This window comes from Rhinoraja longicauda, chromosome 1 (assembly GCF_053455715.1).
Source record: "Rhinoraja longicauda isolate Sanriku21f chromosome 1, sRhiLon1.1, whole genome shotgun sequence".
NCBI classification, from domain to species: Eukaryota; Metazoa; Chordata; class Chondrichthyes; order Rajiformes; family Arhynchobatidae; genus Rhinoraja; species Rhinoraja longicauda.
In genome coordinates, this window is record NC_135953.1 from 124,706,639 (window position 1) to 124,731,179 (window position 24,541).

The window sequence follows — 24,541 nt, forward strand, 5'->3', positions numbered from 1 at the left end:
TCCCGCTGAGTTACTCCAGCATTTTGTGTCTATCTTTGGTGTAAACCACCATCTGCAGTTCCTTCCTACACAGGAGAAAAAAGAGCTGCTGCAATAGATAGCATTTTTAACCAGTCCAGTGCAAAAGCTGGTTGTAAACTGGAAGAATTTTTGATCTATAGTTTAGCCTTGAATACTATGTGTTTTCTTACCTATTTATCACAGTACACTAATTTCAGTTTCACTTTGTTTGAACATAGGTTCAAGTGCAATCTTCTGGAAGGCTAACAGCAATTCCATTTTGGTATGAAATTTATCTGGATAAGGACATCAGTCTGAACACATGGCATGAATCTTCTCATTGGAAGCAGGCTGCCTTTGTTCTGGATAATCCAATACAAGTTAATTCAGGAGATGAACTTTTATTAAACATTTGCTATCACAAGAGTAATATCTCAATGACTGTAAACCATGTTTAGCAATACTTTTTCACTGTTAAAAAGATCAATAGAATTGGTCCATTTCCTAGTGTAAAGTATCCGTAAAACAGGGAAGTTAAATGAATTAAATATTTCATGAATGAATAAAATTTATTTCCATAAATAAAATTGGGAAAAATCCATGTTTGTCTATTTGCATTATACCATGGAATCCACTCCAAAACACTGTTGGAGAGTTAAAGTTGATATTCTGCCATCATTGAACTCTGCAGTGGTAGAACATTGTAAAGAAACCAACTTTAACTCCCCAGCAGTAACACAATGAGCACATCTTAGCATTTGTACCTAGTTCTTTAATACATGGGAACTAATTTTTCCAATTAGGACAGGGGAAATAGAGTAGCTGTAATATGGATTTGGGGGTAGGGTGGGAAGGAGGAATGAGGGGTTAAGCACATTTACTGCTGCAGTTAAGATTCAGAAAACTACAGTAATTTTCTCTAATGTCAAAGTGTCATTTGCATGTGTTAAGAAACGTCTGTTGAAATTAACTTTTTCCATTCCATGTTATTCCATAGTGCATGTTTTTGGGGAGTAATTGTGAACTTTGCATTATGGCCATTCGGTTAGTGGAAATTTGCCCAGAGTCAGCTGTACTTGATTACCTTTAGATCAGACAGTGTAGCTAACACCAAGATCCAAAAATAGTCTGAGGCAAATTGTATTTTTAAGAAGTTGAACACCAGTTAAAGAAATCAAAATGTTTATTGTTTGCATTCCTTGTATAATTAAAACGCCAAATAATTCACTTTTGGTGTTTTCATGCAACCTTTGCCCACATTAGTGCAGATTAACAGGAACTATTCTGATTCCTAACTTGAAAACAAAAGAACAATCCAGTGTTCATAAATAGTTGCATTTTCAATTATTATTATTAAACTTTGATTACTAGGTAAAGTTAGTTTAAAACTATACCGATCCAGCTGGATCATTTACAAATACGGCCCTTGTAATTGATAAACAAGGCAGATAAACATAAAAACAATTTTACATACAGGTCCTCCCCAGTTTACAAACACCCGACTTTTGTACAGCCCATTCATACAAATAAGAGTTTGGGTGACTAGGGAACCAGGACCACCGAGTCCGCACCAACCAACGATCCCCGTACACTGGCGCCATCCTACACACTCGGGACAATTTACGATTTTTATTGAGGCCAATTAACCTAAAATCAGAACATCTTTGGAGTGTGGGAGGAAACCGGAGCACCTGGGGAAAACCCAGTACAAACTCCATACAAACAGCACCTGTAGTCAGGATCGAACCGGGTCTCTGGCACTATGCCGCCCAACTGCTCTCACACTGATATATGGATTTGTTGGCTGCTGTGGGGCTGAAGACATATCTGTTCAAGTTATAAACAGTTCGCAAGAATGAAACCTTGGCCTAACCCAGAGAGGACCTGTAATGTGTAAATTGAAGTGATTCCACCATCCAAATTAATCTAACAGAGAAAGTTTAACAGGGAGAAATAGCAAGATTTCTTACATATTTCTGAGCATAATGCCCACAGTATTTGGCAGATTATCAGTTTGATTTATACAAAGCAATGTTAATTTATTCTGTCATAAATCTGACACTTTACCATGTAACAGTTACTTAACAATTTACATGGACAGAAGAATACATCTTACTGTTAAAACACTTTACAAGAATAGCTATTAAGCTACCACTGCAATTCACAAACTTTTCAAAGTTAGGGCATTGAGGAAGAAATCTAAAAAGAAAATGTTTAGTTACGTTTGAGTGCAACTAAGTATTGCAACAATTGTGATGCATGATTTTACACGGATTTGAAACATTGTGTTAACAGTATTAATCTTGAATAGACAAGTCCAAAGTAGTAACCGTTATTTTTTTTTCATGTGCTTGAAAAAACAGAACCAATTACAAATATAGCTAGTTTTCTGCTGGAGAGATGTTGGATCTGCAATATTTTTCCCCCAAAAAAGAAAAAATACAGGAAATAAATCTATTAGATTTATTTACTGTACCTACTGCTGCAACCCAAGTAATGTCAGTTAATTAATTAGCACAGCAGAATTATACTGCTTGCTCAGTTTGACTTCAATATCTGCACATAGTATGAACTTAGTTATTGTTTTAGAATAAATCTTAGGTTTACCATGATGTGTAATGTAACAAATCAGAGATATTGGACAATCTCTACCCAGAATAGGCAGAATTCACTTCAAAATGTAAAAATTGAATGCCTTGTAATATTCTTGTTGTAGCTAAAGGTGCTTCCTAGGTCAGCATCCAACAGATTGCTCGCATCACGTGGGTGTAAATGCCCACTACTAGTCCCTCTACCCTACCCTCCTAATGAACAATGATGTTCGAGCCTGTAAAGCTCTCTCACACTATATAGCACTAAGCTTCCTACTAGCTAGCATAAAAGATAACAACAATGGAAAGGGTTCCCGCCCAAGCCTGTCATACTAAATAATATTTGGAATACCAGGACATCTTGCTATGTTAAATGCTTTATAAATACCAGCAGTTGGTGATTTTTCTCCCTCCTCTCTTTCTTCCCGTATCCCTCTCCAAAAGGATGAATATCATGAAGCGTAAGAGAGTACTTAATGGCTAAAGTGGAGCAAAAACAAAAATAGTAACTGCCTCACAATACATGAAAGACTCAGGAAATGAAAAATAAAACCAGAACTTACATTTATAAAGTGCACTTCATATACTCAGGAAGTTCCAAAATGATTTACAGCCCAAAGAATGATTTTGGAAAGTACAGTCAGTTATGTAGGCAAAAAAATAATTACAATCAGTTTATGCACAAGATCTATCAACTATCATCATTGACAACGTTAGCAAACATTGAACAGGTCTGGTTTCTCTCCATTGCGCCTTGAAATAATAATTCTCGATAAATAAATAGAAGAGAAAATAATGAACTGTAGTAAATTCCAGTAAATAACCATTCAAATAAAAAATGCTTTAATGGAGAAATTTGAGGCTGAATGTCCTTGCCAGTTAAGTCAGCTTTAATTTATAGCCCTGTAGGATACTGCACGTCAAATGCTTATCTGGGTACTTTGTAAATTTAGACACCAACCCCAGCCCCCCAACTAACTAACTATTGGAGCATTCACTTTCAACCTCCCTTTACTCTCCACCCCACGCCCCCCAACCATAGATGCCCCTCTCTCTTCCTACCCATCTCCTCAACCTATAGCCTCTAATTATCCGTGAAGGGAAATAGATCCACTCAACATAAGCCTTTGACAATATTAAATGTCCCATCAGTCTACAATTCCAAGGATGCCACTTTGAATTCACTAATGCCACTTCATCACTAAACTGCAACATCCTTTCACATCTCTGCACCCCACCTATCACTATCGTTCCTCCTGTGACCAAAACCGTATACAGCTGCAAATTAGATTTTACAGTTCTAGCATGTTCTCCATGCCTGTCAATGAAGGGAAATATCTTGTCTGTTGCCACATCTAGCTGTCCTGTGATCTTCAGGGATCTGTCACCATCTAGTCCTTGTGTCGCTCTATATTTATGGAAATATTTGTCTTTTTGTCCCTAAAGTATGCTCAATTTGTTCTCCCAAATAAAGCCAAAGTAAACAAGTTTAAATACCCAGGTTGCATCATCGTACCATTTCCAAAATACATCAGCCAATTTTGACTGCAACAATGCTTGTTAACAAGTAATTTGCATGTGATGAATTTTGCAATGGTATGGACAACATTTTGCAATTTCTTCCATTAAAAACCATCATAGGCATCTTCTACAGTATTGTTGAAGTTATTTCATGTACCTTTTATAGTACAAAGTTCTGTCCATTTATCATAGTTTGTTTTAATATACAGCATTAGATTTCTATATACCACTTTTAGAGTTGAATTCATCCATAGTACCACCTGAAGTGAAGATGTGGTCTCAAAGCAAACTTGAGATCAAAGTTTAAGAGACAATGTCTAAATCTAGATAAGGAGTTTTATGATGAATTGCTGGGCACAGAAGTTAAGGCATCTTCATTTTCCTTGTCTGTGGGTAAATCATCAATATCATGGGGTGCAAGAGCTGCATGCGTTCGTCCAAACCCTTGATAATATCCCATTGGAGAAGGTGGGAGAGATGAGATGTCAGAATTCAGGTCCTGGCTCGCTGAAGAGAGAAGACTGGTATGTTCATTGTGCTCTTCTTCTGCAGTAACATTAGTTTTCCTTGGCTGACCTAATACAGTCCTTCCTGTAAAATTTAAACAAACAGATGAAAGGGTTGACCACGATTCAGTTAGATCCACAAATCATTTTTACTTTGTTGCTTTAACTCTATTATCCATGATTCACTGAATTGAGCTGTAATTTAAGAGTATTTACCATGCAGTTACCAGTTATGAGTGATACAAGTTTCTATCAGCTAAAATGTACTTGCATTGATTGACTAGAACTTTGTGTCACCATAGACAATTATTGTATAATTAAATATCCCCCAAACATTTTTATTAAGAAAAGGGGCTCTATGGTATTTGGAGATGAGGCATTACAGAATATTTGTGTTATCTATTAGGTAGATCTTAGGGGTGTCAACATTGTCAAACAGACCACCTGGACATTTGGTAGCCTGCTCACGTCAAAGGATTTATATTCCATATGGTGTCAGTGAAGTGGTGAAAAGACCACCTGTTCAGAGTCTCACTTGGAATAAAGTTAGACCCAAAGGGTGGAGGGTGGTTGAAACAAGCTGCCTGAAGAGGTCATTGAGGCTGGGACTATCCCAACACTTAAGAAACAGTTGGACAGGTACATGGATAGGACAGGTTTGGAGGGATATGGACCAAATGCGAGCAAGTGGGACTAGTACAGCTGGGACACATTGACCAGTGTGGGCAAATTGGGCTGAAGGGCCTGTTTCCACACTATCACTATGACTCTAAACCGTATATACTTTGGAAGCTTGGTGACACTAAATGAGCAGTAGAATTGCACCCTCACAGGTGAAAAAAGATAAAGTTCATCAGTACAGCTGCTACCGTAATTCAAGATTAGGTATTAGAATATACTAAAGAATCATTGTCATCAGTGTTATGTGTTATAGATTTGTGCACAGCTGCTGATTGCAAAAATATTAACAGTTACAAAATTATTACTTGTACCCTTTGGAATTACTCTGAAGATTTTGAGAAACAGCTGGCATGGTTATGACATACCGCATCTCAATGTTTGTGTTTTCAATGGTCAATCTTAAATTTCCCCACACAATTTTCCTCACTGCATGAGGAAATTGAACTATTTACAGGATTCCAGCAGCCACGTAAGCTGTCATTTTCATATACTGGTTTAAAAACTGCCATTTTTGAACCAAAAGTACAAGAAGGTATGTAGGTTAATTGGCTGGGTAAATGTAAAAATTGTCCCTAGTGGGTGTAGGATAGTGTTAATGTACGGGGATCGCTGGGCGGCACGGACTTGGTGGGCCGAAAAGGCCTGTTTCCGGCTGTATATATATGATATGATATGATAACTAAAAATATTTTCAATGCAGAACTAATTTTGGAGAAAGAAGGCCATCTTGTGGCAGATGTAGCATTTTTACCTTAGGTTTCATTAAAGACGAAAATAGGACAAGCAGGAGCACTTGAGGGAGGTAATCGGTTGTTCTTGAAGGCAATCATTCAAAAGCATAACTATTGTCCAAAATGCACCTCAAACAGAATGGAAATCTCAAGTACTTTCGCACTTTGAAGAATGCGAAACCCAGACCTTAGTGAGATATCAAAAGCAACTCCCAAACATTCTAGGAAATGGGAATTGTGTCAAAGTCCATGAGGCTTGCAAATAATCTAAGCATAGATCAGCCAATCTTGTCTTTTTAACTTCAAGAGTTAAAAAGAGGAAAATTATTAAACACATTAAGGCAATTGGTCAAATCAGCAATAGCAAGCAGGGATTTGCCTCTTTACAACAGAAGCATTCAATTATGCAGTCCAACACAAGCAGTCCTCACCCTATACTATAAATGCAGCCTTTTCAAAAAATCATAATTGAATGATCTGTACCCCTCAAATCCAAGAGCAGAGACCAAATGCAATTTTCATTCATTTTCCTGACAAAAACAATTCAATAATAGAAAATTGGATTCCAAGAGAAAAATTATTCATTTTGTTACTTCTGAAGAATGGCTCTCGGATGTACTGTGTCCTGTCCAAAACTAGATTAAGTCAAACTAGGCGAGCTCAGGTCAATAGATCACATGTTAAATTATGCTTTGTTGCAAGAGTCATTTTGTTTGTAAAATTTGGTAGATATCACCTTTCATCTTTCAGTTTCCAAACAGAACCACACATTTCTGGTATTGGAAAGTACCATAGACACTACAGTATTATTTTTATAAAATATTATTGAAACAATGCAAAATTGTCCCTAGGGTCACTGTGCAACTGATTCAAAATAATACTCAAGAACTGACATCTTTGTGCTATCTAGGTACTTTGAAATCTTTCCACTTTGTATTAGAAAAAGGTTAATGAACAAACTTAAACATGCAAATGAACTCAACATTCCTTACCAACATGTCGCACTTGTTCTGATATGTCCGCTCTGATGTCAGAGATATCCCACATGGCAAGAAATGAATCCACGCAGGAGCCTTCCTCAGCTTCCTGTATGTAGGGCTTATAGGAAAAGCTGTAGTGATGACCAATCGCAGCAAAGAACATTTCAATACAAATTATAAAGTCCTGAGGAAATCAGAAAAAAGTTGATCAAACCACTGTTTCAGGTTATACTTTTCTTCATTCTAATCATCTCCCAGACTACATCTAAATAAACCATGAGAGTTGAAGAAAAATGTCTCATGGTGATCATTAATATTAGTGTGGCCACCTTTTGCGCATGGATGTATCAAACTGCAGTCCTGGGCATGCAACACAACATTTCATTTTATGTTGAGGTTTTAACAGTTGCTGGTGGTGCAAAGATGGGGCTGGTCATATGGCTAGATAAGGTTCCATTCAGTGAATTCTGATGTACCACTTGTCCCTAAGCAACAATTGTACAGAAGATCTCAATCAGGCAAAGTTCTGCGATTGATGTTTCTCAGGGCTTGGTTGAAAACAGAGATGGTAAATTCCATTGGATGTTTACTCGATCCATCTATCAAATTCATTTGGCAAAATGCTTCATTACCAGAACTATCAAATTGCTTGGCTGGTGGCAAGAGGGCCCTTGTTGTCAGATCCCTTGTGCACAGCCAGAGTCTCAAAAACTTCACACATGGCCCTCCTGGACATCCACCTCCTTGGAGGGGAATGGGATCCTTGCAGTCTTGGTAGATTGGGATTCAAAATTGGCGTCATAAATTATAGAGAAGAATTAGGCCATTCAGCTAATCGAGTCCAATCCATTCAATCATAGCCAATCTATCTTTCCACCTCAACCAATATTCTCCTGCCTTCTCCCCATAATCACTGACATCCATACTAATCAAGAACCAATCAATCTCTGCCTCCACAGCCATCTATGCCAATGAATTCCACAGATTCACCACCCCCTGACTAAATAATTTCTTCCTCATCTTTCTAAAGACATGTTCTTTTATTCTGGGGTTATAGCCTCTGATCCTAGACACTCACTAGTGGAAACATCTTCTCCACATCCACTCTATCCAGGCCTTTCAATGAGATCCCCCCCTGTGAATTGGCCACATAAAAACAAAAGTAAGTAGTGGGGTGGGTGTGTGTTTTTCTTACTGGAGGTCTGTGACCAGTGATGTTTCTCTGTTGTTTGTGATGTTAAATGATTTTGATGGGCTGATTAGCAACTTTACAGATGATGGAGTTGTGGATAGCGAGGAAGATTGTCTAAGTATTCAGCAGTATATAGACCAGATGGAAATATGGGCAGAGAAAAGGTAAATGGATTTAAATCTAGACAAATGCGAGGTGTTACATTTAGGGGAGTCAAATGTAAAAGAAAAGTATACAGAAAATGGCAGGACACTTAACAGCAATGATGCACAGAGGGATCTTGAGGTGCAAGTCCATAGCTTCCTGAAAGTGACATTAGAAGAAGATACGGTGGTAAAGAGGACATACAGTACAGCATGCTTGCCTTCATCAGTTAGGTCACTGAGTATAAAGTTGGAAAGTCATATTGCTGATTTATAAAACTTTTGTTTGATCACGTTTGGACTATTTCATGCAGTACTGGTTGCTGCAGCATATAAAGGATGAGGAGGTTGTGTAGAGAGTGCAGAAACAGTGCACCAGGATGTCACATGGATTAGAGAGCTTTACTACATGGAGAGGTTCAATTGATGGAATTGGTTTCTGGAGTGTCAGAGGTTGAGGGCCAATGTGATAGACCTAGAGGACATAGCTTTAAGGTGAGAGGGCGAAAGTTTAAAGAAGAGTAACAAGTCAAGTTTCTTTGAAACAAAAAGTAGGAGGTGCCAGGAAACCATTGCCAGGGGATGTGATGGAAGCAACATTTAGCCTGACATGTAAAGAGGCAGGCAATGGAAGAACACAGACCACGTGCAGGCAGATGGGCAGTTTAACTTGGCATCATGGTTGACATAGAAAACATAGGCTGACAGGTCTAATCCTGTGCTGTATTGTTCTATGATCTGGAATATGCATTGGCAAGATGATCTTGAAAAAGGTCCAGTTGTCTTTTTTAAGACTCTTCCCAAGCAGCTGCATTACGCAGATAGAGGATTTTCCCAAAACTGCAAGGACAAATACCAACTGCTGTTGGAAAATTATCAACCTCATTGAAGGATTCTTTTTGATCTTCCAAGATCTTTAGTGAAAGAGCAATCAAGACGCAGTATAGCAGACTGGCACATAGCAAAATCTGAAACCACGTGCTAAGGGACACAATCTTGGTACAGTCACCAGAGGGCTCTGTGGGAAAAGGAGACAACAAATTGCACACTGAATGGCTGAACCATGCTCGAACTGCTGAAGCGATCTGGTTATGGAAATTATAATTTACCACGCTGATCACAATGAAAAAAATCTTGTAACTAAATGGAACATTGTCTCAGAGTCATAGAGTGATTCAGTGCGGAAACGGGCCCTTCAGCCCAACTCGCCCACACTTGCCACCGCTTGGTCCATACACCTCCAAATCTGTCCTGTCCATGTACCTGTTTAACTGTTTCTTAAACGATGGGATAGTCCCAGCTTCAATTACCTCCTCTGGCAGCTTGTTCCATACACCCACCACCCTTTGTGTGAAAAAGCTATCCCTCGGATTCTTATTAAATCTTTTTCCCTTCACCGTGAACCTATGTCCTCTGGTCCTCGATTCCCCATCGCTAGGCAAGAGACTACCCGATCTATTCCTCTCATGATTTTGTACACCTCTATATGATCTCCCTTCATCCTCTTACACTCCATGGAATAGAGACCCAGCCTACTCAACCTCTCCCTTTTGCTCACACCCTCTAGTCCTGGTAACATCTTCGTAAATCTTTTCTGAACCCTTTCAAGCTTGACAATATCTTTCCTATAACATGGTGCCCAGAACTGAACACAATATTCTAGATGCAGTCTCACCAACGTCTTATACAACTGCAACATGACCTCCCTACTTCTATACTCAATACTGACTGATGAAGGCCAAAATGCCTTGTAACGCAAATTCTCACGTATTCACATATTTATTTTTGATGGCCTTTTCCCTGGTCATGGTGTGATGTACTAGTCTTCAGCTGGTGACAGAATTCACTGAAGTCAAGGACAAATTCAAAGTTCCCACTGCTCAGATTTGGTCCATATCCCTCTAACCTTCCCAATCCTAACATCTATCCGAATGTCTTTTGAATGTCATAATTGTATCTGTTTCTGCAGCTTCTGCTGGTAGCTCATCCCAGATATGGACTACCCTCGGAGTGAAAAAAATGCCAGAGGTCCCTCAAATCTCTCCTTTCTCACCTTAAGCCCAGGCCCTCTAATTTATCAAATCCTTTTTGCTTTATCCATGCTCTTCATAATGGCCACAAGACTTCCTGTGGTTTCTGCCTATTCTTTTTACCCTTCCAAGTGGTCACCCCACTACTTTCTGCCTGCATCTTAGGTGTGACCACCTCGTGAAAACTCTTGTATGTGACACTCAGTCTCTTGGATACCAGCTCCTGTTCCAATTCTTTCAAAACGTTAGGACGCAGATAACTAGGCTGTGGGTGTTTATCAATTTTTAGTCCCATTAATTTCTTCAATGTAAATTTTTCTTTATTAATGCTAATTTATTTAAACAACTTTATTCGCTTTAAACCAGTTATTTGCCACTATTTCCAGGTGGTTTTTAGTGTCTTCTACTATGAAGACACAGTGTTTGTTAAATTTCTCAGCCATTTCCTTATTTCCCTATTTAATTTCCCCACATTAACCCGAGCTGGCTTTTTTTCCTCACAAATGTATAGAAACTATTCCCAGACTAATTTTGTTATTTGCTGGATTGCTTTCAGATTCTAATATTCCTTTCCTGATCGAGATATCTGGATCCTCCTTTGCAGAGTACTGAAATGTTCTAAATCTCAGACTTATTGCACTTTTAGCAAGATTAGTTTTTTCCTTTGATCTATTATTTCAAATCTTGTTAACCACAAATGGACAACTTTTCCTTTAGCTGTTCCGTTTCAAAATGGGATATGCATTTGTAGTAAATTATATATTAATTGCCTATTTACTTTCAAACCTTCAATGTAGGGAGACCAGAGGTCATAGCCTCAGAATTAAAGGGCACTCTTTTGGAAAGGAGGTGAGGAGGAACTTCTTTAGTCAGAGGGTAGTTAATCTGTGGAACCCATTGCCACAGAGGGCTGTGGAGGCCAAGTCAGTGGATATTTTTAAGGCAGAGATAGACAAATTCTTGATTAGAACGGGTGTCAAGGGTTATGGGGAGAAGGAAGGAAAATGGGATTAGGAGGCAGAGATCAGCCATGATTGAATAGCAGAGTAGACTGAATAGGCTGAATGGCCTAATTCTCCTATAACTTGTGAATATGGTTCTCAGCATTGTAGCACAACAGTTCCACAGACCGCGTTAATGTCTGCAATGGGGTAGAGGTGAGTATGAAAGAACAGTTCAGAATGGCATTTTTCACGACTGTCATGATGTGTGGCTCTCATTTTATCTCACTGAGCTGTGGTGGTTAAAGAATGGAATGGGGCGAGCACCCATGTGCCAAATGGCCTAAATCTACTCCTATAACTTGCGAATGCAGCAATCAACCAAAGACAACAAATTAAAAATAATTTACTTTGTTAAAAAAACTTGTTTTCAGATCATACTAATCATTCAGTCTTTACATAAAATTCTACATTATTACATTTATTCTTCTCTTTGGGGCCCTTAATCCTTCCTCGTCAGTGCTTGCTCAAAAATAACCTCTTCCTAGTTGACCATCCTTGCAAATGAGTATAGATTCTTTAAGAGATTCTGCTTAAAAGGTTGCTGCAGAATTGCAACTACAAAATTACCTGGAGACCGGTAGCCACAGCTTCTACACTTTCCCAGTCCCATGTACGTTTGTCAGATATCACTCCAACTTTCACAAGTAAAGCAATAAAGGCAGCTTGCCTAAAAAAGATTGAAATATATATTTTTTAATAGAATAATAATCACAAAAAAAACAATTTCACCATCTGGGTACTGTTCTTTCCATAAAAGTATTCAACCAATTTATTTTAGTAAATCCAACATTGTGTGAATTATTGTATTTTTATAATCAAGGAATAAAAGTTTCTTCTCAAACAGAAGAAATAAGATAGATATATAGATATAAAACATATATTTAAAACTTACCAGAAGGATACAAAGACAACTAGTTTCACGCAGAGAAACTTGCCCACTGGCTGGATGGGGCTCAATTCACGTCGCAGTACTTTATACAATAGCACAAGACAATACATGGCAAACTGGAAAATAAAGCAAAACTCAATCGCAATTACAATAAACAACAGCATTTATGCAGTGCCTTTAACATAATTGAATGCGCATAAGGGTTTGAGTGAATCAGAAATGTTCATTTGAATAGCTGCTTCTTTGGGCCGCAGCTGGGCATGGGTCGGCGCCCGTAGAGGACCCGGCAGCGTTAGTGGAGAGGTCGGTGCAACAGCCGACAAGGGCACCGACCGACAGATGAGGATGGGCACGTGGAGCGAGGCCGGCGCTGCCATGGGAAGAAACAAAGGAGGACCCGGCGTGGGGGGACCACCATGAGGGAGGTGGAAGGACAACGGCATGGGGGGATCGCCATGAAGGAGGGGGGGGGGGGGTGGGGGGAAAGAACAAAGGGGGATCTGGTGCAGGGGGGGATTTGTAACTTTGTAAGTGCCCTTTATGGGAGACTACAAGCAAAGAATTTCACTGACTTGTCACGTGTGACAATAAAGTATTCTATTCTATTGAAAAAGGTAACAAAAACATGCCTCATTTGACAGAGGGTATTGAATAGAAAATCTTACAATTAAGACCAACACTAAAGAAAAATTGCCTTGCACCAAAATTTTGAATCAAGTGGAACAAACTAAGATAAAAGGCACATTTTTATAAAGAGATGTGCATGGTAAGACTTACAAGCTGTGAAAGATTATTAATTACAACCAGGTACGACCAAGCGTTTTTGAAGCTGAAGTTCCCCTCATCATAAATACCAATAAGCTCACAGAGTCTGTGGAAAAAAAATCGTTACCAGCCTTTGAACAAGACACTACTTGATAGCATACGTGCCTACCTCTATCATTATCTGGTGTTTTCTTGAATAATTAATAGAATCTGCTGCATTTGTCCTAATTCTCAGCCTTTGAATATTAATTTAAACAAAATGAATAACATAAACTCGTAGCATATCTTAAACTGTGGCCCCTTGTTCTGGACTCCCCCAACATTGGGAACATGTTCCCAATGTTGGGGGAGTCCAGAACAAGGGGCCACAGTTTAAGAATAAGGGGTAGGCCATTTAGAATTGAGATGAGGAAAAACTTTTTCAGTCAGAGAGTTGTGAATCTGTGGAATTCTCTGCCTCAGAAGGCAGTGGAGGCCAATTCTCTGAATGCATTCAAGAGAGAGCTAGATAGAGCTCTTAAGGATAGCGGCGTCAGGGGGTATGGGGAGAAGGCAGGAACGGGGTACTGATTGAGAATGATCAGCCATGATCACATTGAATGCCGGTACTGGCTCGAAGGGCTGAATGGCCTCCTCCTGCACCTATTGTCTATTGTCATACCAGATCATGCCAGCTTTGGCCAGTAATTAAGATCAGGACCATCAGCCTTCATTTAAAATTCAAACAAATCTCAAACTTTTGCTCATATTGGAGACACTTCCTACACTCCTCCAAAATCTAGTGTAATTTCACAAATTTTGAGATTACACTGCCGATTCCAAAATATAACCAATTATGTAATCTCTCATCCTAACCTTTACTTTCTGTGTCCACGCTCACACTAAATTCCATCCACACACCAGACTCGCATACTTCTTTTGGTACTACAATACCTTGAGCACTAAGAATGAGAATTTTAAAGTCAAATCCTTACCCTCTGCGCAAAACACAAGGTTACAGTTTACAGTGATGTGCATTTTTGCTGCAAATGAAAAACAGTATTCATAGATACCATACATGTCAGAACACGTCCTTTTGCAAGTACAGGACGAGCTCCTCGAGGAGTCTGTGGTGGTAATTTCAACCAGTTCTATGATGGACAGATCTAGCTACCATAGGTAGATGGATGAGGAGAGAGCCCTTATATTGGTCAGCTACTGACTTTTCAGTCAACATTTAAGAGTCAACCATATGGGATGAGTCCAAAAATCACATTTAGTTCAGTCTTAGATTAAAAATGTGCTTCCCTGAAAGGCATTATTATAAAGACCCATCATATGGCCTACTAATCTGGTAGTCTTCAGAATTATCTTTAAAGAGATATCTCAACTTCCTCGCAACTGAGGAGCTGCTGCCAAATTGTATTATGGATTCTGTCCATCTATACACATTGGGCATGGTTATACCTTAATGACAAGAAGAAAAATGCAGCAGTTGCCACCAGCTACGACACATGGGTTTTTTAATTCTATCAATTGGGAGAGACAATGGTACACCCTCAAACATGGCTGCCTGCAGAAATGTTTGCATTTGTTTCATGGTGTCATGCAAACCTTCATACTAACCAACTTGTCCTCAACCATTCTCAAACAAGGCTGTGTTGCTACAACAATACATTTGACAATCTTTGTCAGCTCACTGCGACACCTCAACTCCAGAAGTAGAGCTAATCTTCGCAACAATGGGAAACTGTTCAACCTATAGAGTGACTACATTCTAGAACCTTGGTCGCCCAAAATCTCAGAAGCCCGGTTGCAGATGACACGTGAAGTTATGCGAGCTTGGAGGCAAAGCACCAAGCCATTGTCAACTCATTCACTGACACATGAAGGGCGGGGGGCTCACACATAAGATCCTCTACAACCTACCCCCATTGCACCCCAATAATATAGATTCACAGCATGACCCTGAAAAACATGAACCACTTCTCATGTCTTGTGGTGAAGGCGAAAGATGATATTTGCCACTTCTTTTTAATGTGCTAGCATAGCCTTGGGTCTATTGAGGAAAAGGTTATTTGAAGTTCAGGTTTGTCATATGTACAAGTACGGTGAGGTAAAATGTAAAACCTTGATGACAACAGCATCACAGGCATAATCGGACAAACACACAAATCATTCAAAAATTACACATAAAATACTGAAAGAAATAGGACTGTGCAAAAATAAGACATTTGTGTAAAAATAGTATTAGACAAAAAAAGTCAAGACTCAGGCCTGGCACAAAACTCAGAGTCAAGCAAGTAACAAGTGATTTCCTTCCCTCTTCTATGCTTCTTTGGATAAATTCCACTGATGCCATCTCTGAAAAATTCTCAAAAGTCACCAAAGGGCATGCAAACCAACAGCAGTGTCTTCTCCAAGACCAACATCAAAGCCCTCACTACACTCAGTTTGCCACAATGGGCAGGGGAACATATTTGCCTGTCTGACAATAGATTCCCTGAACAGACATTGAAAGTTTGATATTCATTGGGACATGTAAATAAATTAAAACACAAAACTAATTCAAACAAAGGTAGTATATACAAATGGAGAAACAAAAGAGTGGTATTTAAAGTGCATGTTTGGGGTTTGATATAAACAAAGGAAGAAATAGCGGTAAGGATATTTTCATCCATTAAGTCAAAGTATTACTTACAAAGCGATTATTGTTGTAAATGGTCTGACAACCGTATACTGCAAAACTCCAAGCTTGCACCTAAACAGCAACACCCTATCAAGGAAAGCACATGCAAAACATTCATCAGAATATGTATTCATTAGGAACACTATAAAGAAAGCTATGAATATGGCAAGCAATAGGTAAACACATTTTTGGGGTGGCACAGCGGTGCAAATTATATATCTGGTGTCCCACAGCTCAGTAATAAGAGTTCATCCCTGACCTCCAGTGTCATCATTGTGGAGTTTGCACATTTTCCAGCACCAGGTGGGTTTCACTAATGTCTCTGATTTCCTCCAACATCCCAAAAACATATGGATTTGCACTTAAGTGGCTGCTGTAAATTACCCCTAGTGTGTGAGTGAATTGATGGAGATTTATGGAGAATAAAGTGGGTTAGTATATAGAATACTGTATGTCAGTGTCAATAGATGCTTAACCATTGGTGCAGACTTGGTGGGCTGAAGGGTTTCTGCTGTACAATTCCCAAAACATCTTTGTGCTACAGTGACATGACAAAAATGGATGCATTGACTAGATCATCAGTTTTTAAAGACATTGGTTGAGGGACAAATATTGGTTTCAACACCAATTATAACTTCCCTGATCCTCTTCACAACAGTGATGTAAGATTTCAATAGTCACTTCAGAGATCACCTTATCCAAAGTGCAACATCAACAGTGAACTGGTCTCTTGGTGATGCAGCAGAGCATCAGCTTAAACCTTTCTGCTCGAGTCTCTGCAGTCGGACTTTGAACCGAACATTGAAACTTGGAAGGCAAGAGTTTGGCAAACTAACCCATGCCTGGTACAAAACAATTAAAATGCAATACAGAAGCAACGTCACGTTCTCCACATGTGCTTCATTTTCAGATTATAATAAATGGAACCATGGTATAAAGTGATCTATCAAACTGGAATCTACAGCACTGTAAAATGTAACAGTACAATATAACATGGCATAATTCAAATTAAAGTAAACAAATGATATATTTTAATGGTTTTGTTTTTATTAAATATATGCATGGGATGTATTCAATAGGCAGTTTGTTTTACTTTTAATTAAAAATCTGCATATCTAGCAATTTAAAAAAATGTCTACAGAAAACTTCAGAGATGCACAAATAGTTGAAGTATAGCTACTTACTCTCCCATATGCCAAGATGGACAGCAGCAGAGAGGGGGCAGATGTTTTTGTTGATCTTTCACTTCAAGTAGCATCACCAGGTTTGGGTACTGATAGGTCAAGTAGTTCAGGAGGAAGCTCATGAAATTATAGATGACATATGCTTCATAGCATTCCCGACATGTATCCACATATATAGCAATGTGAGGATATTTCAGGGCTAACCACTGGTTAAGAAGAAAATGACTGCATGTAAACATAATCGGACATTACCATAGTACACACAACACCGGAATGTCCAAACATCAAATTGGCACTTTGGATTCTTTTAATCACCTATATATGTCCCCAACAAATATTTAGAATTTGTTATACTTCTATTATGCCAAATTCTAATCTCTTGATACATACCCATATATCTGAGGATTCCAAGATTTTGTCGCAAGATAAAAGGAGACACAACTGCACTATTTACCTTAACCAATTCCCTTTTGAAATAGTGATCCAAAATACATTTTCTTTGATTCATTCCTTCACTTTATTTAAGGAAAAATCCTTTACAAGTTCCCTTAAAAAAAAGTGATATCTTAATATATTTTATAGAAAATAGAACTTCAAAATTAACATAAAGACAGAAGAATTTATTACAATCACCAAATAAGCATTTGGAAGCTAATGTTGGATTACACTACAAAAACAGATGGATTTCATCCCAGGGCCTTAAAAATAGTGGTTGTAGAGACAGTGAATGCATCAGTCATGATCTTCCAAAGTAGATTCTGGAAGCATTCCAGTGTATCGAAAACTACAAATGTAATGCCCCATTCAAGAAAGGAGGAAGACAGAACACATGTATATTGTTCAGTTATGCAAATAGACGTCACAGGGGAAAATGCTGGCATCAATTATTAAGGGAGCATAACGGAGTGCTTAGAAAATCAAATCGTAATCGACAAAGTCAAAGTCAAAGTGGTTCTATGAAAGGGAAATAATGTCTGACCAATTTATTAGAGTTCATTGAAATAATTACAAGCAGAGTGAATAAAGGGGAAACAGCAGATGTAAATGTGTTACGGTTTCCAAAAGACATTCAATAATGCATCTCATAAAAGCTTACTGTACAAAAAGATTCATGACATTAGGAGTAATGTAGTGGCATGGATAAAGGGTTAGTTAACAGAAAACAGATGTGGCTAAATGGCTGATTTTTGCCTTGACTTGAGGATTGCCATGGAGATTAGCACTGAGGCATTATCTAGATCAATATTGATGACAACAGAGTGTGTTTCAGCTAAAGTTTCTGCCAAAACAAAAAAACTAGGAAAGCAAATTATGAGGAAGATAGAATTTGCGAAAGGTGTACAGGTATGCAAATAAGCAGACACAAATTTGTTAGATGGACTATGATGCGAGAAAAGAAAAGCAAGATTATTGTTTTGCTGAGAAGCAACAGAAATAATTAAATGGATAGACAGTAGAGTGCTGTACAGAGACCTTATATGCAATGTAAAGTTAGGAAACCAAATTAAATTGCAAAGGCAATGGTATGTAAAGGTAGCAGTGCTTTGACTGTTATTTGAGGCAATGGGTATACCGCATCTGGAAAAATGGTGAAGTTTTGGCCTCGTTATATGAAAGGTCATATACTTGCATCGGAGTCAATTCAGTGAAAGTTCAATTTTATTTGTGGGATACTGAACTACTTGACCTATCAGTATCCAAACCTGGTGATTTCTTATGAAGAAAACTTGCACAGGTTGAATTAAGAAGGAAAGATAATTTGATTAATGAAACAGAATTCTGAGAGGGTTTAACAGTGCCAATGTTAAGGTAGTTATTTCCTATCCTGGAGGAAATCATGTAAAGGAGGCCACAGTTCTGGAATAATGTAATTATTTTCTCAAAGACTATGAAGGATGAACAGCAGAGCAAGTTTGAGAGGCCTCTTGGCCCACTCTGGTTCCATTTTTAATGTTAAACTTGTATAATTAATTTCGAGAAGTCAATTTGTGGAGGACAATTGCTTTGAAATACTGCCAAGTATTAATATTGTGTTTTATGTAAGAAAATATCAAAAATAAAAATCAACTTCAAAGAAAGACGTTTTACTAAAACCTTGCTCCAGTTGATTAATATTAATGACAATCCAAAGGAAGAGAGATATTTCAAGTAGCAAGTACATTCCATGTTGGCCTAAATAGCAAAGGCACCACACCAAACACCATGCTCTAGGACAATGGTTTTCAAAGTTTTTCAGGTAACCCACTACTACCCAAGCAACTCAATGATAACTAGCTTTCTAAATATTCTAATTATTACTGCAATGAAACCATTGATTAGAGCCAAAGTGACTGAGTAATAGAATCATACATTGCAGATGTAGGCTAGTCCAACTCGTGCATGCAAAACAAAGTGCCCCATCTAAGCTAGTACCATTCCCCACGTTTGGCATGTGTCCCTCTAAACCATTCCTAGCCACGTAGCTGTCCAAATGACTTTTTTCAAAATATTTCCATAGAACCAACTGAAAGTTATAATAAATGATCAGTTTTAACATCACAATATGAAGCAGTGTAAGCAAAGACCACTTTCAATAGAGCACGAAAACAGTTTTTCGGTGCAGATTAAATTCAACATTCCAAGATTCACCAGCAGGCTGTGAACCCCTCCCCCCTCCCCTCCGACAACAATGTGAAAAACACTCTTTTCCGGAGTAGGGAATGGGCATGCACAATCGTCTGAGACAAAAGAAAACAAAATTCTTGGTGGGCGGTTGGGCTGGAGAAAATTAGAGGAATGGGTCAGAATAGGATTGGCACTGTCAAGTCCTGAGCTGACAGTGGTGTAGATGAGAGGTTCAGAAACACGAGGACCAAGGTAGGTATCTATAAAGTAGAAAGATTACATACTATATTAAAGACTACATCATATTTTTAGAATTAAAGATTGTGACTAATTCGATTCAACACAAGCATTTGCTGGGGATAAAATTTATGATGGAATTGCAAGTCAATAGACAATAACCATTCTAGCTGGAAAAAATGTCATAACCACGCTCAGACAAGCAATCTAACATGAAAACAGAAAATGCTGGAAAACACTCAGCAATCTGATAATGTGACAGTGAAGAAGCAGCTAAGAGATGAAAGTGGCACAAAAACATCCACATCTATCTGAACAACTGTCCTGAGGCACAAAGGGAGGATGTGGTCAATTGCATTAATGCCTGCACAGAAGTTGAGAATGGGTATGGTTGAAATCTGATTGTAAAGACTTAAATATGGAGTTATGAGAAAGATGGGCATAGATTCAAGAGATTACAACACATTCACGATTTTAGAGTAACATGATAAATTTGTAGTGAGGCTGTAGTTTGCCAGGAAATAAGTTTTGATGATGGATTTCTTCTGAGAGGAGGTATGACAAACAAGTTACTCCAGTTCACAAGTTCATTTTATGGCTGCTTATGGTGACAGTTGTAGAGTTGTAGTAGTAGAGTTGTAGTTGTAGAGTTGAGAGTTGTAGTAGTTTCTAATTAAAAGTTATTTCCTGCTTTTTTAAAGATGCACTGTTTTGTGAGTAAACAGACTTTGTTTGCTGTACAGCAGAGTATTTGCTCTTAGCCCTGATAGTCCATTTCACGACCAACTCAATGGATGAATGGTTTTTCTTTGAACCGACACACTTATGTAAACACTGCAAAAAAAAACTATACTTAATTGCCTGAACATAGATCAAATTTATGACCAGTTTAACTTCTGGTTTAAATTGGAAAATAAATACAAATTGCTTATGCAAAGATTTATCTGACGCAAGGCAATTTGGCCATTTTTATAAAATAATGTGTTAGATTGTAAAACGTGAGGATCTTGGTTGGAAATCAATTAAATAATCCATGTTCAATAGATTCCTTAAATTATTTTTCATCAGTTGTGTTAATTGGAATGAGACACAAATGACTTCACAGTAGTCCTTAAAGACAACCAATAATTATTAGAAGTGCTTATAGTACAAACTAGTCCTTGAACCAAGCACCCAAAACTTCATGATGCAAAAATTCAAAATATTTAAAAATTACTTACGCTGTCCAAACTATAAATAGGTACCATCCACAGGATCCTGCAGAAAATTACAATGTATTTAAAATTTAACAATTTCTTTGGACATGCATTAAAATTAGTAAAACCAAATTATAGTGCACCTTATTATTGGCTTCTGTAAATCCGGTTGAGTATAATGCACTAAATGTTGCAAAATGTCCCAGAGCGATATTGGAATAGTCATGAACACAAAAATACCTGCAGTGAACCATGCTTTGTTGTGAGTTCCAACCTTGATTTAAAAGTAGGAAAACATTACTGGAAACAAATAGATACCATGGTCACGAATAAGCATTTTAAAAATAAAACAGTAATTTAACTGGAGAAAAATCTCAAACTATCTACGGGGTACCGATTGAGAATGATCAGCCATGATCACATTGAATGGCGGTGCTGGCTCGAAGGGCCGAATGGCCTCCTCCTGCACCTATTGTCTATTGTCTATCTAAATCTAGATTACAAATTTGGTTTTGGGTGCCATGTATGAAATGAAAGAATTTTGTGTTACAACTATTTTTACATACAGACGTTATATTCTATCTTAAATTCCTATGCCTAGGTTTATAATGTGTCCACCCTAAAAATAATGATTCCCAACCTTGCAATGGGATCTGGTATTTTCAACATGGAAGCATCACCCTTGGACTTCATTAGTCTCTAAACTTCTCAACCAGGTTCAACTTTGAATAGTAAAGAAACCTTAAGCTTTTTAGTGACGACAACATTACCTACTTGAGATTGCCCCAATTAGGCACGGTGAGCACTTTCAAGTACTCCATTTGTACATTCCCTTCACCCAGAAGGCTACTTTCCCTTTATTATTTACTTCTGCCTCCACCATCTCTCAATCAAATAACTCATACCCAATTGTTTTTTTACACTTTTATAATTAGAACACCTTGTCCAATTACAAAGCATCCTATCCACGAGCCTCAACTACATTTGTAAATTTTGATCACTTCCACCAGATGTCACTGGTGCTGAAGATCCATTGTCCCACTACATTCAACTTGAAGCACATTTGTCCAAAATATGAACTTTTACAATTTAAAAGCAATATCTTAAGCCTGTTACGCTGCGACATGAATTTTGTCTGACAGTACATACAATTAAACATTTCACTCTTCTTCTCTCCTTATCCAACACCCTATGTTTCTTTTCTTTAGTCTTTGTCCACCCATCTGCCAATCAAACCCCCTCAAATATATCAACCTATCAGTTGCCACTCTGTCTTGCCCCAACCTTTTTTCCAGTTATCCTCTACTGCAAATAGTCGCCCATCCATATCCTCCAGGCATGTTGTCTGACCCGCCAAGCTATTTCAGCACTTTTTTATTTTACTGACAATTAAACACTCTTGACTCGAAAGCAGAAATACCTTACAATGAAATTGAATGAGACCATTAGAATACCTCAGAATTCTGCAGCTCCCAGATACAGAGAGGAATAGCAACCAAAACACCCACGATGTACAAGAATATAACCAAGGGGCGGATCCACTGTCTCCAGTTCCTGCAGGTGCAGGCCATGGCTCCAGGTTACAGGTAGACCTTTTTCACACAATTCACCAATTGAATCCACGTGCGGTAGGATAAGTATTACATTCTTTAAAACCACCCCATTGCACACTCGGTCTGAGTATTAAAGTCTCTTAGTTTGCTGAGACACAGCCTGCCCTTCTGAAATGTTCCAGGACACACTCATTTTGATTAACACATTCCTCCTGATTAACCCATCAGCAGTGGGCAACTTCCACGCAGTTCCCCCCTCTGCACTATTGTGGACGCACAGCCTCCAAGGGGCACACCACCACCTGTCCCAACACCTCACTCTATGGGGTACCCTGCCCACCCGCCTTGCTCCAGGACACTTTGACCACTGCCCCTACTCCAGGACTCTGACCACTGCCCTTACTCCAGGACTCTTTGACCACTGCCCTGCCCCCACTCCAGACTCTGACCACTGCCCCCACTCCAGGACTCTTTGACCACTGCCCCTACTCCAGGACTCTGACCATTGCCCTTACTCCAGGACTCTGACCACTGCCCCCACTCCAGGACTCTTTGACCACTGCCCCTACTCCAGGACTCTGACCACTGCCCCCACTCCAGGACTCTTTGACCACTGCCCCTACTCCAGGACTCTGACCATTGCCCTTACTCCAGGACTCTGACCACTGCCCCCACTCCAGGACTCTTTGACCACTGCCCCTACTCCAGGACTCTGACCACTGCCCCTACTCCAGGACTCTGACCACTGCCCCTACTCCAGGACTCTGACCATTGCCCTTACTCCAGGACTCTGACCACTGCCCCCACTCCAGGACTCTGACCACTGCCCCTACTCCAGGACTCTGACCATTGCCCTTACTCCAGGACTCTGACCACTGCCCCCACTCCAGGACTCTTTGACCACTGCCCCTACTCCAGGACTCTGACCACTGCCCCTACTCCAGGACTCTGACCACTGCCCCTACTCCAGGACTCTGACCACTGCCCTGCCCCCACTCCAGGACTCTGACCACTGCCCTCACTCCAGAGGACACCCTGCCCACTCCATCGGACACCACTGCCTTCACTCCAGCGGACTGTCACTGCCCACCCCCTCTACAAGGGACGCCCAAAGCTCTGGACAGCTTCCTTGCAGCTGCTGCTGCCGTTGGAGAAATCCACGCAGCGCCGAGGCTGAAGGAGCCGGGGCTGCCGTCTGGAGGCCCAGGCGCTGAAGCTGGCCGGTCGAGCCTGAGATTGGGAATCTGTGCGGTGGGAGAGAGGGAGGGAGGGAGGGCGGGCGCCGGGCCAGGTAGAGCGAGGCGGGGCGGGGATGGAAGGCCGATCCTCAGCAACGTCACGACCCACGGGCCTCTCTGTGTGGTCAGAGCCGCCGTCAATCACCCGGGGGGGCGGGGCTGGAATGCGCACGTAAACAGACATCAGTGACGTAATTGGTCACGTGGATTGATGGAGTGGTCGTGACCAGTGCCGCCCCCCCCCCCCCCCAGTGACCAATGCCGGCTCTCTCCCCCCCCTCCCAGTGACCAGTACCGGCCCTCCCCCCCCCCCCCCAGTGACCAGTGCCGGCTCTCCCCCCCAGTGCCCCGGGCCCCAGTGACCATTGCCGGCTCTCCCCTCAGTAACCAGTGCTGGCTCTCCCCCACCCCCCAGTGACCAGTGCCGGCCCCTCCATTGACCAGTGCCGGCCCCACAGTGATCAGTGCTGACCCCCCAGTGACCAGTGCCGGCCCTCCAGTGACCAGTGCCATCCCTCCAGTGGACAGTGCCCCCCCCCAGTGACCAGTGCCGGCTCTCCCCCCCAGTGCCCTGGGCCCCAGTGACCAGTGCCGGCTCTCCCCTCAGTAACCAGTGCTGGCTCTCCCCCACCCCCCAGTGACCAGTGCCGGCCCCTCCATTGACCAGTGCCGGCCCCACAGTGATCAGTGCTGACCCCCCAGTGACCAGTGCCGGCCCTCCAGTGACCAGTGCCATCCCTCCAGTGGACAGTGCCCCCCCAGTGACCAGTGACGAGCCCCAGTAACCAGTGATGGCCCCCAGTGACCAGTGACGGCCTCCCAGTGACC

General features: G+C 40.3%; 2 protein-coding genes across 2 annotated transcripts in view; one reads left to right on the top strand and one right to left on the bottom strand.

Annotated features, from left to right (window-relative positions):
* The window catches only part of prmt9 (protein arginine methyltransferase 9), a 37,070-nt gene extending 35,840 nt beyond the window's left edge, over positions 1–1,230 (top strand). Inside the window, exon 12 of the mRNA XM_078406038.1 lies at positions 240–1,230. Coding sequence (XP_078262164.1) covers positions 240–458 — 219 coding nt within the window. The 3' untranslated portion in view covers positions 459–1,230. The remainder of the gene's footprint in view (positions 1–239) is intronic.
* tmem184c (transmembrane protein 184C) lies at positions 1,166–23,726 on the bottom strand. The gene is made up of 10 exons (XM_078406052.1): positions 22,377–23,726; positions 21,066–21,196; positions 20,947–20,983; positions 16,886–17,091; positions 15,714–15,788; positions 13,046–13,139; positions 12,272–12,384; positions 11,947–12,046; positions 7,023–7,194; positions 1,166–4,703 (listed from the first exon to the last, which is right to left on the bottom strand). The coding sequence occupies exons 1-10, from the start codon at positions 22,491–22,493 to the stop codon at positions 4,450–4,452; spliced, it is 1,299 nt and encodes a 432-aa protein (XP_078262178.1). The 5' UTR covers positions 22,494–23,726; the 3' UTR covers positions 1,166–4,449.
* Positions 23,727–24,541: the final 815 nt, after the last annotated feature.

Excerpts from the sequence above, each read along its gene's own strand:
- tmem184c (XM_078406052.1), bottom strand. The coding sequence starts at position 22,493 with ATGGCCTGCACCTGCAGGAACTGGAGACAGTGGATCCGCCCCTTGGTT. Across the intron at positions 17,092-20,946 it reads CTATTTATAGTTTGGACAGC|TGGTTAGCCCTGAAATATCC; the intron begins GTAAGTAATTTT and ends CTTCTTAACCAG. Across the intron at positions 12,385-13,045 it reads TTAATAATCTTTCACAGCTT|TTTGCCATGTATTGTCTTGT; the intron begins GTAAGTCTTACC and ends TTTATTTTCCAG.